Source organism: Nyctereutes procyonoides, unplaced genomic scaffold (genome assembly GCF_905146905.1).
Source record: "Nyctereutes procyonoides isolate TBG_1078 unplaced genomic scaffold, NYPRO_anot_genome, whole genome shotgun sequence".
Classification (NCBI taxonomy): Eukaryota; Metazoa; Chordata; class Mammalia; order Carnivora; family Canidae; genus Nyctereutes; species Nyctereutes procyonoides.
Window position 1 is genome coordinate 38921785 of NW_026575020.1, and position 14934 is coordinate 38936718.

At 44.6% G+C, this 14934-nt stretch overlaps 1 protein-coding gene and 1 non-coding gene across 4 annotated transcripts in view; both read right to left on the minus strand.

The window, feature by feature from the left end:
* MVB12B (multivesicular body subunit 12B) overlaps positions 1-14934 on the minus strand; it is a 186355-nt gene that overhangs the window by 123630 nt on the left and 47791 nt on the right. For all 3 annotated transcript variants that reach the window (XM_055325016.1, XM_055325034.1, XM_055325025.1), the window contains exon 3: positions 4369-4476. In XM_055325016.1, the coding sequence (XP_055180991.1) occupies positions 4369-4476 (108 nt within the window). The remainder of the gene's footprint in view (positions 1-4368; positions 4477-14934) is intronic.
* LOC129518588 (U4 spliceosomal RNA) lies at positions 14008-14144 on the minus strand. The gene has a single exon (XR_008666216.1). It is a non-coding gene; the product is annotated as a U4 spliceosomal RNA (small nuclear RNA).

Here is a 14934-nt window from a genome sequence, read left to right on the forward strand (position 1 = left end):
AAACCTACCAGAGAAACCAATCACGCTCTTGAGATTGCCTGTCTGCATATCGACATACATCTCGGTTGCCAGACGTTCTGTAAAATCCCAAGAATTATAAACGGATACAGACTGAAAAAGTGCTGCTGCCTCAATATTACACATCTGTTAAAATGACATGCAGAAGGGCCTCTTAAAGTTTCTATTTAGTGGTAGCATAGGGGGTCCAGAGTGCGCAGTTTCTTTAACTAGTGCAAAAATATCTTCTGAAGACAGCACACGCCATTCTGTAATTGCAAGAGAGCATCCTTTGAAAACACTCCAGCACTTTTAGCCCACATCTCTGGTTTTGAAATGCTCAGTGCCAGCACTAGCTCACAGAGCCAATCAGGGAATTCTTATCATCCAAATTCTGCACTATAATCTCTTGTGGCCACTCCATTTTCCTTCCTATTGGTGTATAATGGCACTTTGGGAGGTTCTTTCTTCAACATCTGTCTCACCACAAGAGTTCCAGAGCCACGAGGACCAAAACTATCTGTTACTGCTATATATCCAAGCTTAGCATACTTCTTGGCACATAATAGGTGCTCAATTATTATCTACTGAATAACATAATGTTTTGGGGTACGTTTTAACCTGGGTGAGCCAGAGTCAGAAATCAAGTTGGATTTGCTTGGATGAAACAATCTAAGCTGTATCAGTAAAAACAAAAGTATACTAAATAAAAACATTGTAAACCAAAAGCACACAAATGAAATAAATTCTTCACACTTCACTATGAAGGTCAATGTGTCAAGTATCAACTATGACCAGGGCTTTTATGGCGCTATTGTCACAAAACCATTCCTTTCTCTCAGAACCATTGTGTTTGCCAACTATTTTTTATTATTAAATTTCAGGTAGCTGGGTCTCGAGGAAACAATGCACAGTGCAGTGCGGCTCAGCATGTGGAAACTGGAACCTTACTAATGCAGAATAAATCTCTGATTGTGTAGAAAAGGTTTGAACCGTTAACCTAACTTGAAAACATCAGCTGCTTTCAGAATTGCCTGATCTAATCAATCATAATTTCTTTTTTCCTGGCAGTTGCTTTTCCGTGTCATCACTGCTCTCTGCATTGCGAAATTAACAACTGGGTATGTTTTCCTGCCCCAGAGATGGATGGGCATTCATCAATATCTTTCTCAAATGTCTTCTACTTGACAAGTTGGGTTTTACACAAGTCAACTGCAAACCACTTAGCGACCTCACCCTCCACACTCTACAAATGTCGCTGATCATAAAACCAGAACGTCAGTGGTGTGGCCATTAAAAAAAAAAAAAAGCATCAAGAACCATCCCGTGCATACAAAATGGGAGGCTGTACTGTCAAAGCTTCCCGCAGCCCAAGTGTGGTCCCTCTCTGCGCACAAGGCTGCTGCTGTACGGGGTTTAATACAGTAGGTCTGCGACACCATTAATTTTGCTTGTTCCTCTCCCCTCCCCCATCCCGTGCTCTCTTTCATTTCCTCCTCATAAATATGAAGAACATATTCCCAATCCTTGTTGAGCAAATGATTCATGCCAAAAGCCCAATATGCACTGACTAAGGGTATTTATACTGTCTCTGGTAGCCAGTATTTGCTAGTATACTGTAATTATTTTTGACAACCTTGCATTTAAGGTAGCCACAGATAACCAACTTAATATTCAAATGTTCATAAATCCTTCTGTTTAATATCCTCCCTACCTAATCTATGTACATTATTATTACAGGTAATGCAGAAAGTACAGGGCATGAAAAGTGCAATTAATCTCGATCCTTCCCCAGGAAGCAATGTCATTCCAAAGCCAGGTTTCTCTATTAATAGCATTAAGGGGGGAAAGGAATTTCGGTTCCAAAGGAGTGTCCCAAAACTCCTACACTGGGAGTCTCAAGCCGCCTAATTAAGAATCTGCCCAGTCTTGAGATCCCACATCCCTCCTCTACAGTTGTAAAAATATACACTGTGCAAAGTCCTGGCTGTGACAGCAGGGCCAGGATAGACTGGCTGGAGTAGATTGAAATACACCCCATTCCTACTGTGCTCCTGGGCTGGTGAGTAGATCCCTGTAGCCCCCAAGTAGATCCCTTTGGATCTCACTAAAGGACTTAGCAGTTCTTCTGAAAACAAGATGCACCGATTTCCCATACTCCTTCAGAGGGAGAGGCAGGTGCTTCTTCCCGCCGCCCCTCATCCTCCTCCCCGAGCCCTTCTTCACACCCTGCCCCACCACACTCGGCCTGCATGGAGCAAGGCTTACAAAGCAGGCACTCCATAATCTCTCTTTCATGTTCAACAAATGCCGATGAGCCTGGTACAGTTTCTATGATACATTTATCCAGGACACACAAAATTCACAAGTACTGGTGACTGCTCTGTCATTTTTAAGACTTGTCACCATCCCCAACTCCAAGGGATCCAGGACTCTTTTGGCCTAGACTACTAATACCCCACCACCTTCAGGGGAAATGCAAAACAAACAAACTAATAAACACAAAAAACCCCAACCAGAAATAAAAAACAATCAAAACGATGGTGGCTGTCCTCTGAGGCCATAGTTTCGAACTGTAGCTGCAGTCAGGGAAGCTGGGGGCTAAGCAGAGGTCAGGAATGAACACTTAGAGACCACTGGGCACAGTGAGTTAGCTGTTCCAGTCCTCGGGAGTTCATCCTCAATGCCCTGAGCGGCACTGAATGCACTGCAGGAAGGGGCAGGCAGCACACAGAACAGAGGTAACAAAAGCTAAAAGTATAAAGTTTAAAAAAACAGGTTTAGGTCAACTCCAGGGTCAAAGGGGCGCGAAAGCACAGGGATTAAGGAATGGAGCATCGGGGGCAAAAGGCAGTCTACCCTCAACTACATGAGGCCACATCCTGAAAGGCAACCCATCCTCCAGAGGGCCCCTCAAGGTCTCCTCGGGCTGCAAAGTGAGCCCCAGGGACCTGCTCACACTCATTACAGGCTCAGCTGCCACATTCCTGCCTTTATGAGAAGGATTTCTAGTGTTTAGCGCTGGGACGGTGGTCCCCGCCCCATTAGAAACTCTGTACTTCACAACAAGCATATATTACTCTCATAATTGGGGGAGGGGGGGAGGGGAAGGATTAAAGCAATGACTTCTCCCCTAGTCCTAAATACATTAGGAATGATTTCCCTAACAAAGACTTATCAATAAGCAACAGGAACGGCTGGTGGAAGGGTGTCAAGCCAGAGAACCACATGACTGTCTACATGACTGTCTACATCCAGTCAACACCAAAGGGACACATAGAATCCTAGGATAGGATCACAGGCTGTGTCATATGTGATGGGGAGAAAGACTTATTGTTCCCCTTTCACACTTCTGAATGAGGATGTTTGAAAAAAAATGTTTTTTAAACCATGAGCATAAATTACTGTTACAATAAAATTTATGAAAATGAATTAATAAAAACATTCCTCTCCCCCCCCCCTTTTTTTTTTTGGTGTGCCTTAGAAAGAGACAATAATATTTAGGCCCAAATAAAACATCACCTCTGAAAACGAAAACCTGACTGCTCCCTCTTTGGGGCTAGGGAAGACAAGGGACACCGACGGACAAGCACAAAAACTCTCTCATTTCAGGAAAGGAGCTAATACTTCAAGAGACTGTCTTTGGATGGGAGAGATATATCTGCAGAGTGCCTAGGACATGCCTTGCTCAGGGTGGACTTGTGCAGGTCCTTGTGAAAGCTACCTCCCTTTTTTCCTAAGCCACTCATTAGAACATTCTGCTGGAAAAGCCTTAGTAGATAGCTTTAAAATTTCCTGATTTATGGGCCCAAGAGTTAAGGATAGCATTCTGAGAGACATCTGCATATGTGGTAGAGACCTACCTGCAGAAACAATGAAATGTCAAATGTTATAGAGACTTAGGGAGAAAGGCAGTCATTCTGGAAATAAGGCCATGTCTGGGGAAAGAGATGATCATGGAGCATCTTTCCAGCTACACTTCTGTGTGTTGGCTGGTTAAGCCCAGTCGCACTCGCAAACACTCACATCCATACCACTGTGTGACTTGTGACTTACATGAAAGCTAGGCAAATTAGGGTTGGGAAAGAAATTTCCTGGTTCCCTTTGTAGAACACATTTTAATGGAATTCACTGTACACTTGGGCACATGGTTAATAATACTGTTAATAAATGAAACACAGCGCTAGCTGCTGATTCTACCCAGTTCACTAAAACCACACATTAATATGGCAATGAAAATAAACCACCACCACCACCACCACCACCACCACCACCACCACCACAACAACAACAAAGAAAATGAGGAAATTTCAACCAGGCACGTAAATGCCTTGTGTTCGCTCAGCAAACGGACACCACTCCTGGACTTACATTTTCTTTGGAAAATGATCTCGTGAAACACAGGTATCTGGTAACCTTGGATTTAAATAAGCCGTCTTTCCAGAGGTCAGCATCCACACCATCTGCTGTCTGTGCAACCTGTACCAAAGAGACAGAGAGGTGCGCAGGTAAGGCAGGCTGGAACCCAAGGTGTGTGTGAGCAGCTTCTCCGTACCTGCACCAATTAACACTGGCCCGAACTCTCATGGCATCTCATTAGTTCATTTCACTAGGTGCCAGGAAGGGGCTTTCCAAAAGGGGGAAAGGGAGAGTGTGAAAAATACAACTTCTAAAAATACTGTCCCCTGGGAAGCCATTGATTAAAGATGCCCTGACAAAAACGGTTCTAATGAGAAAAGAGCAACTTTTGTCGCAATGGACCCAGGGATTGGGGAAGTCAGCACATTGAGTTGCTCATTATCACTCACTCGGGGGGAACAGGACAGGGTGCAGAGAAAAGTCCAGGGGGGTGTGAAACGCCACCTGCTCCAGGACCCCGGGGCCAGCCAGGGTGCCTTGTCAATGGGCCCCCAGTGGGGAGTAGGGGGCAGGTGCCAGGGAAACTCGCTCCTCGCTGTGACTTCTCTGCACAAGCTCTGCGAGTGGTACTCAAGGTTAGAAACTGTATCATGATGGAAAAATAAAAAAGATTCAGCTCCCTGTTTATGGTCTCACTAAGAAGCCATTTTCCCGTGTGTGGCTGTAGAAGTGTTCCTAGCAGAAGCACTCAAGCATGAAGCCAGCCTTGATTTGAGTCTGAAAGGACCTGTGTACTGGGATGGGGGCGGGAGGGGGCACTGGTTTTAAGGCCCCTACTTTGGGGCAAAGAGTCAACAACCAGACTGGAGAGCAGGAGAGAAATGGCCAGACAAGGACAGCACCTCCCCCCACTGCTCCCCATGTCTTTCCAGACTGCTCCATTCACCGACTGTCGGGACTTGTTTTGCCTTCTCACATCGCAGCCCAACAGGACAGCATTCCCAGCACAGTGCCTTTGGCTGGCACCCCGAGGGAGCACATCTGGGAGGATAGAGGGAGCAGCACCTCATTTAGGGATGTGCTCCAGAGCAGTCTGCTCTCTGCCGCCTCCCTGGCTGTCCTGTGGAGGTTTAGACTTTGGGATGCTGTCCTTGATCAGACAAACTGCTGAAATGAGATCTTTGCACAAAAACTGCCTTGACTGGGCCCCATCCCAAGTACACATCCCACAAGCACGCCCACAGCCTCTGGCTGTCACATGCGCAGGGCGGGGGCACACAGGCCCCCTCTGCCAGGACACCCCCAGGGCCCCCCACAGCCATGCTCTCTGAGGCTGCCTCAGAAAGACCCAAAGGCCAACTGGCAAAAGAAAAACGCCTTTTTTCCCCCAAATGGAACAATCGTAAATTAACAAATACAACACAGGAAAAAGAAAGATCCTTATGCTGCATATGCAAATATATTTGACCTGAAACCTGGAGGACAAATGGTATGGGAGTAATTTTAGGAATCTTTGGCTCCAAATACGTTACCCCCACAGAAAGACATGAAATAGAATGGCATCGGGCCTCATCAGGACTTTTCCCTGTAATGGTCTTACATCAAGTTTCTTGGAAAACATGAGATTTAAGGCAGCAGCACTAACTCTCTGCCACCAAGGATCCCTTTTGTCAATTTTCTCCTGTGGATTCCATGTTTTGAAAGATTTTTTTCCCCCCAACTGTCCTTTTACTTTTACTGTATTTCCTCAATTCTAGGATGTAGTCATTTGGGAATCGCCCATGGATTTAAAGAATAACACTTTAGGAAAAAAAAAAAAAGAACAGAATGTCAAAAGGTACAGATTTATCTAAAGATGCATTCCAATTTCAGAACTATTTAGATGTGAAAATAAAAGATGCTATAGGAATAAAGAAATAAGGGAACTTATATGGTTTCTCTATATTAAATACATTATTTTGGATAAATAAAGAAAAATAGTCTGCAGAACACTGGAAGGCTGCAGAACCGCACGCTGGGACCTCAGAAGACAGAGCTATCTTTAACCTTCCACCAGAAAAGGAACAGAGTTCAGAAGGGCTCTCCTGAATATTTGGGAATTCCACCGGGGGGGTGGGTATACCCTAAATCAAGGCTATTGTTTCCAGGGCTTAAAAATGATTTCCCTCCCCTAGCCCCACTCTGCTTGCCCCACTGTCTAAATTTTCTTTTTTCTGGGTGAGAAGACACCTCACTGTGATAAAGAGGACAGGGCAAGCATGTAAAGAGCAAAGGCCACAGCCAGGCCTGCCCCTTCCTCAGAGGCCCAGGCAGCGGCAGTTCTCCAGCCCTCACTGGAGAAGCGTTAAAAATGGACAATAAAAGGCCAGGCTTTGCCCTGAGGCCACAACTCATTTACAATGAAGTAAATATGTGCAATACCTTCCAACCTCAACTAGGAGAAGGTGAGGAGGATAGTGAGAGAGGAAAAGTGTGAGTAAGCACAAGCACGAGTGTGTGTGTGTGTGTGTGTGTGTGTGTGTGTGTCTGGGCAGAATGCAGAAGTGCCCAAAGCTCGGACCCACACAGGGGATGGACTGGAGCAAGGAGTGAGAATGTCTGGGGTCCTGGCTTATCAGGAGCACAAGGGGAGTAGCCCTGGCATCACAAAGCCAGATATTCCCAGCTTTGCCTTCCCCGTAACAATAAGATATACCCAGAAGCTTCTTTCCAATCTGGTCACATAAAGGTGTTTACTAACCTTATCTCTTCCCGTCCCAAATTAGATGAGCTAATAACCTACAAGATAAGTGATGTATGAGACAGGTAGCTGCATGTGCACCCCTGCAGAAATTCATGTCTCAACTCTGACCATGAGGATCCAGCAGCCAGCCTCTAATCCCGGGACAGGAGAGGTTGTGGGAAGGTGGGCCGAGGGCTGCAGAAAGAGGTGCTCCAGGTGGAGCACAGCCCATGAAATCAGAGGCAGACGTGAACTTGACACCGGATGGCTTAAGCAAGCCACCTCCTCCTGGGAACACTGTGATTAGAGATGATATACATGCAAAACGTCTGCCTCAGTGCTCACCAGGGAACACCCACAAAGCAAGGGCTAACACATCTAAACTAAAGATGAAGATATCTGGTCTGACATCAGACCAAACCTTTAAAGTGATGTCATGCTACATCAAGATTCAAAAAGTCCTCAATTGCCACACTGGGGTTGAACTGGTCCTCTGGGATTCCTTCCCCATCTCTGGAACTAGATTTGGTCTCCAAACACCAATTAATACATGTGCAATTAATGTTTACCTGCCCACCCTGCTATCCTGCCACTGGACCATAAGTTTCATAAGGAAAACATTGATCCTCATCTCCCTGCTGCAGTAAGCATAGTGCCCAATATGTATGGGCTCAACTAAAACTTGTGGAAGGAATGAAAGAATCAGCCATTCAATCAGGAGCAAAACGTAAAGAGCTACCCAAGTAAGGTCATCTCAAAAAAATTTTTAAAGATTTTTAAAATTAATTAATTAATTAATTTATGGGGGGGGAGTAGCAGAGGACAGGGAGAAGCAGACTCCCCACTGAGCACAAAGCCCAACATGGGGCTCAATCCCATAACCCTGAGATTATGACCTGAGCCAAAACCAAGAGTCAGACACTTATCCGACTGAATCACCCAGGCGCCCTGGTAATCAAACATTTTTAAATGAAGTTTCCAGGATGTAATCCCTTGAGCTGAGTATAACCCCTTCAGAATCCCCACTGTGAAGCCACATACCCATTTCAACAATGAGGTCCCTTAGTCTTTTGGTCATTTTGCTGGTACCCTGTCCTGTTTCCCAAATCAGGATATTCCCTATATCAGGATATAGGATGTCCAATGCTGCTGCTATGCCTCCAGAGTATCTGACATGGGGCTTCACATGCATACACATGCATACACCCACACACATACACTCTCACACACTCTTATTACATACTCACACACACTCATTCTTCTGTCTTATAGCCACTCACTTTTGCACACCTCCCCTCCTCCAGTGTCTCCCTGGGTACAGGAGCTGCCTCTGGAGAGGAGTAGGTGGGCAGTGACAGACTGAACACATGGGTTTGTCTCCCAACTCTGCCAATATTCCTCTCAAATGACAACCATGTGAGAGAACATACGAACCCACTAAAATAAAGATCAAGAGAAGGGTATGATGCAAGAAAGGATCTGGAGATGTGTAGAGTGAAAGGCTGGGATTTAGCAGAATGGAGGAGTGGACGTCTAAGGACCTAGAGAGACAAATGACCTGCCCCCCACCCCAGGCCCTGGGCCCCAGAGCCACCAGATTCCATTGGGGTGAAGGTGGGGTTGTGGGGGTGGGTACATGTGAGTTTAGAGCTGAAAGAGGAAGACTGGAACAAGGTCTATGAACACAGCAATTATACTCCCAGATCCCCACCCCCATTTCAGATGTATTTTCTGCAGAAATGGAATCAGTAAGGCTCAGGACTCCAGAACACCAGGAGGAAGTAGACTCTGGACTGGAAATGGGGGTTACCATGCACACTGAATGGTGGGCCCCTTCCCCTGCTACCACCAGTCTTATCCTCCTTTCTGCTTCTGGCACTGTGGCAGCCAGGTTTATCACCTAAATGCTGGATGTCAAAGAATTTGTCTTTGGAGACACTAAAGAATGCCAGAGAATGAATTGGCACACCCAGACTCTGGGGGTCTCCTGCGACAAAGCTACTTCCCTGCTACATCACCCTGTGTGCCGCCCACCAGCAACAGGCCCCACCCCTACCCTTGGCGCTCCAGCCTCACTCACCAGTGCCTTGCTCTTAAGTAGAAACTGGCCACAGAAGATCACCAGGGGCTGGGGTAAGTTTCAAATACGAAAGACAGGCTCCAAATTAGAAAAACTGGCATTTGAGGGTAGCACAGAGAGTAGGAGAAAACAAAGTTAGGGAGCAAACAATCAAACCTATAATTTGTATAACTGCATCCACCAAATAAAATGGAATATTGTGAAAATAATTCTAAAGGATCAATTTAAGAATAATATAAAGAGCTTAGAAATTAAAGTGTTATAGATAAAATTAAGAATTAAAAAAAATACTGGAAGATAAAATTGAGGAGCTCTTTCAGAAAGTAAAATACAAATACAAGATAAGCTATGGGGAAGAAAAAACTAAGAGGGCTGAAGGGTCAAGACAACATCCAACGAATGACATAAAAAATGGAAGAGAAGGTGAGGATCCATATTAAAGAGGCCCTCAGTGTTCCAGCACAGGGAATGAGAAAGTCCCACCCAAAGCAAAACAGGAGAGAACCACACCAAATTTGGGAGAAATAAACCATCCTGAAAACTTCCAGAGGGAAGTAACAGGTCACATACAAAGGAGTGCGAATCAGAATGCATTAGACTTCTTGATGGCAACACAGAACGCTAAATAAGACGAGAAAATGCCTTTAAAATTGTGGGGAATTCTAGAATTCTCCACCTATGCCAACTGTGAGGGCAGAATAAAGACCTTTGCAGATGTGCAGGGACTTAAGAAGTTAATCTCCCACCAGCTCTTTCTTAGGAACCTACCAGAGGATGCATCAGCAAAACTGGAGATGATATCAATGAAGAAGAAACCACGAATCCCAGAAAACAGATCCTGAACAGGACGGCGATGAGAGGGGCAGCGTGCCTGGACCAGTGTGCCCGGACCTAGACCCAAGGAAAAGAAGAGAAGGCCGTGGCAGGCCACCTGCAGGAGGGGACATGACAGTTTTTGGAACTGTACTTAAGCCCTGGGAAGAAATATGGATGGGTGTGTGACAGATGTACTGGAGCATGTAGAAAACTAAAAACACAGGAATAAAACTGTTTAAAAACATATTTATTAAATAAATTAATTTTTGTAATTAAAAAATTTGAATGTAAAAAATCAATAGGCACTTAGTATGGAGGTTCCTCAAAAAGTTAGAAATAGAACTACCCTATGATCCAGTAATCACATTACTGGGTAGTTACCCCCAAAATATAAAAACACTAATTCAAAAGGGTAGATGCCCCCCAATGCCTATAGCAGCATAGATGTATCACTATATTCTATATACAACAGCCAAGATATAGAACATTTATAACAGCTAAGATATAGAAGCTTCCCAAGTGTCCACTGGCTGATGAATGAAGAAAAGGTGATATATTATATATTATTATATGTATATTATATATTATATGTTAACAATTATTATATATATAATGGAATATAATTCAGCCATAAAAAGAATGAAATCTTGCCATTTGCAATGATATGGATGGAGCTAGAGAGTATTATGCTAAGCAAAGTATGTCAGTCAGAGAAAGACAAGTACCATATGATTTCACTCATATGTGGAATTTAGAAACAAAACAAATGAGCACAGGAAAAAAGAGAGAGAGAGAGACAAACCAAGAAACAGACTCAACCATAGAGAACAAACTGATGGTTACCAGAAGGGAGGTGGGTAGAGGCTTGCATTAAATAGGTGATGGGGATTAAGGAGTACACTTGCAGTGAGCACCTAGTGGTATATGGAAGTGTTAAATGACATATATATTATACACCTGAAACTAATATAACACTGTATATGTTATACTGGAAATAAATAAAATTAAGTAAAATAAAGATAGGAAAAAATTAGAAAAATTAAAAATTCCAATATAAAAATCAATAGATACCTACACAATTAAGCAAATGAAAGAAGTAAGTTAATGACGTTCCAAGAAAATGAAAAAGTTGTAGAAGAAAAGCTACCCCCCTGTACATGACCCTGATGGAGTGGTACCTCATGTTTGCCTTGTCATAATATGTAAACACTGACAATCAATTTACCAAAAATTGAGATGTTGTCTGATGGGGGAGATTATAAGAGAGCTGAATGTGTAGGATAGGTAAATCAAGAAATAAGCAGTATACTCATACTATTTAGAAACATGGAGATAAAACACCAGAAGTGAAGAAATGTAAGATCTGAAAGTGACTACCTCTGGGAGTGAAAAAAGAAGAGTGGAACTGGGGGCTGCTGCATGGTCTTACCTGCATTTGGTACTCTTTGATTTTCTTTGTAAGTAGGTTCCACATCCAGAATGATGCCCAGCATGGAGCTTGAACTCATACCCTAAAATCAAGACCTGAGCTGAGGTCAAGAGTTGGACGCTTAACCAATTGAGCCACCTAGGTGCCCAAGTACTCTCATTTTTTCGCTTAGTTAAAATAAAAGTAAATTTTAATTTTAAAAAAAATCAGAGAGCTGGGAAAATAGATCATGGAAGACCGTATGGGAATGTTCTATTCCTTTTAGGGCAATACCTCAATACCAATTACCCCCTTGGTGTGTTCCCAAGAATGTGACAATGTCCAAAGCTGTGTGCAAGAAGATTCCAGCCACAAGTCACTCCCTGGGAGAGTCCTGTGAGTGGTGGCCCCTGGCCCTGCAGAAACAACTGCAGGACGACCTTTCAGGAAGCTGTCTAACCAGGATCCTGGCTCAGCCTCTGTCTCCCAGCCCAGGCCTCTGGTTTTCCTCTCTGGCCCAAGTTTAGAGGTCTTATTCTGGACTACTGTGCACCAATCACGGAAGAAAATGTGTGCCCAGGAGGCCAAACAGCCTAGTATGCAGGGGTCTGGTTACCCGCAGCTAGCCTATGAGGAATTTTTTTTTTTAAAGATTCATTTATTTATTCATGAGAGACAGAGAGAGAGAGAGAAAGAGAGAGGCAGAGACACAGGCAGAGGGAGAAGCAGGCTTCATGCAAGGAACCTGACGTGGGACTCGATCCTGAGACTCCGGGACCACGCCCTGGGCCAAAGGCAGGCGCCAAAGCACTGAGCCACCAAGGGATCCCAGCCTATGAGGATTGACGCTGTAAGGAAAACCTGATGTTAAATGTGAGAAGTCCTCCTGGTTTCAGAGCAGGTGGCTGGGCTGGAATCTTTGCTTTGAGGAACTTCTGTCTGCCTGGCATAGGTCTAAGAAAGTCATGTGCATTTCTCATTGAATTCTCCCAATGATCCAATGACATAAATTCCATCTGCTCCGCAGATTACAGATGAGGAAATGAGGCTCAGAGCATGGAGGTAAACTCGGCAAAGTCACTCAGTGCTAAGCGAAGAAGAGGGCCTCTTGGATCTCTAGCCCCGACTGTGCACTCCTGCCTCTACCACATCAACATTCAGGAAGCAGTCGCCCTTCACCACCCAGGAAAGGATGGTCGGCCTGCCAGGACCTGACTTTGGGGCAGTTGAGAAGCCACATGCAGGCATACCTGGAATATACCAGAAGGACAAGACCCAAACAGAGCCTCTCAGGGCCACTTCAGAGACCCACCAGGACCACAACTGTGAAAGGAGACTGGGAGCATACCGCAGCATCTCAGTGCCATATGCCACGGAAAAGGTAACACTTGCAGACACTTCTGGAAGCACTGAGGTCTGGAGAGTTTTGCTTTGAGGATGAAACTATGGAAAACGGTGAAATTAACTTTAACGCTGAAATGCCTTCCTCACTTTGTGAGACTTAAGCCTAAGCTATTAACTCTAATGTTTTTAAAACGTCCTCTGCATCCAGGCAGGGACCCATGATTTCACTGCATTTCTCTGCCTGCGAGACACAGAAGTACTGGAGCTTGCCTGCGTGAGAGGGAGGGTGGGGAAACAGAACTAGAAATAGGACACAGGGGCCCAGAAACCAAAAAAAGTCAGAGCAAGCAGACCTCCCTGAGAGGGAGCGCTTCTGGTTCACTGGAAGGTCAACAGCTGGCTCCCTGGAGGCAGGGGCGGGGTTGCTGAACTTTTACCCAATGCCACACCACCCTCGCAGACAGCGTTCCTGTCCAGCCACTCCACTGTGTCTTCCATGTACTGTGGGTAATAATAACAGCTAACACTCACTGTATGCCAGGAGCCTAAGTATTCGCCCTAAGTCATTGTAAGTAAGTGTAATAAATGCATTTACACAGCAACACTAAGAGTTATGATAAACAATGATCAGTTATCATCTGATTTTACAGGTGAGGAAACTGAGGAATGAAAGGGTCTTGGCTCAATCAATTACGGTATGCCAATACCACAGAATATTTATTCAGTTCTTAAAAAGGATGAAGTATATTTATAATTATATCCCTGATATATTAAGTGGAAAGGGGGAATGTTACCAAGAAGCATATGAGAGAACAAATGGCACAAACCAGAAGTTCACAGAAGCAAGACCAATGGCCAGTGAACATGAAAATATGTTCCACCTGCATAATTAAATTCAAGTGCCAACAACAAGATGCCACTTTCTTTGTCAAAGAAAGACACATTTTAATGGGGAAAGATGGCAATAGTGCAGAGAGGCTATGGGGGAATTAGGCACCTTGACTGCTGCTGGAGTGAGAAGAAAGTAGTATAACTTTAACTTAGATTAATTTGGTGCTGCATATCAAATACCTTAAAAATAGACATGCCCTGGGGCGCCTGGGTGGCTTGGTTGGTTAAGTGTCCAACTCTTAGTTTCAGCTCAGGTCATGATCTCAGGGTGCTGGGATCAAGCCCCCCATCAGGCTCTGCACTCGTCAGGGAGTCTACTTCAGGTTCTCTCTCTCTCTCTCTCTCTCCCTCCCTCCCTCCCTCCCTCTATCTATCCCACCCCCCTGCACTTGTGCTATCTCTCTTTCTAACATAAATAAATAAATCTTAAAAAAAAAATAGACATGACTGTGACCAAGGTTTTCAATTAGCAATAATCGCACCTCGGATAAACCTCATTGGCTATGATACTGCCACTGCGCAAAGCCAGACTGTGACTAAGGAATTCCGCTCCTGGGCAGAGAGCCCAAGGAAATGATGGGATGTGCACACAAGAGTGCAGCGACTCATTCATATTGAGTTTCTGGGGGCCCGGCTCTGATGACACTGCAGATGACAGACAGCTGAATAAGACCTTAGACCCAGCACTGACCCCACGGGGTCATAAACTTGATGGGGGAAGACACACGGTAAACACATAAGCAAACATATGAAGATAATTTTAAGGAGGAGTAAGTGCCTTGTATAAAATAAAATAGGGTCATGGGAACAGAGACTGAAGAGGAGGTTGCTTCAAGTGGGGTAACCAGGGAGGCCCTCTCTGAGGAGGTGTCTCAGTCCGATATGTGGATGACTTCTGGAAGCATGGAGGTCTGGAAAGTTTTGCTTTGAGGATGAAACCATCACGTGAGATCTGGAGACACAGACTTGCAGGGCGAGGGTGGAAACCAGGCTGATGAGGTAAAGGGACGAAGGGGGGAGCTCCGTCACCAGAGCCTGGTCACATGGGAAGAGTGCTATTTGTATGTCCCTTGGGGCACAGTGTTTAAAGGCAAAAGCAGGGAGTGATAAATTTCTAACAATCAGAGAACACCTTTACAGTGGAAGACTCAGCAGCAGGAAACTTCAATTTTGAGGACATGTAGCTAGGAACACAGGAAGTTTAGGGGGAAAGACCAAGTTACAAAATGGTTTACATAGTACAATTTTATATTTGTTTCTTAGGAATAATCTATATGGAAACAGATATAGACAAATGTAAAGCAAAGCATTAACTAC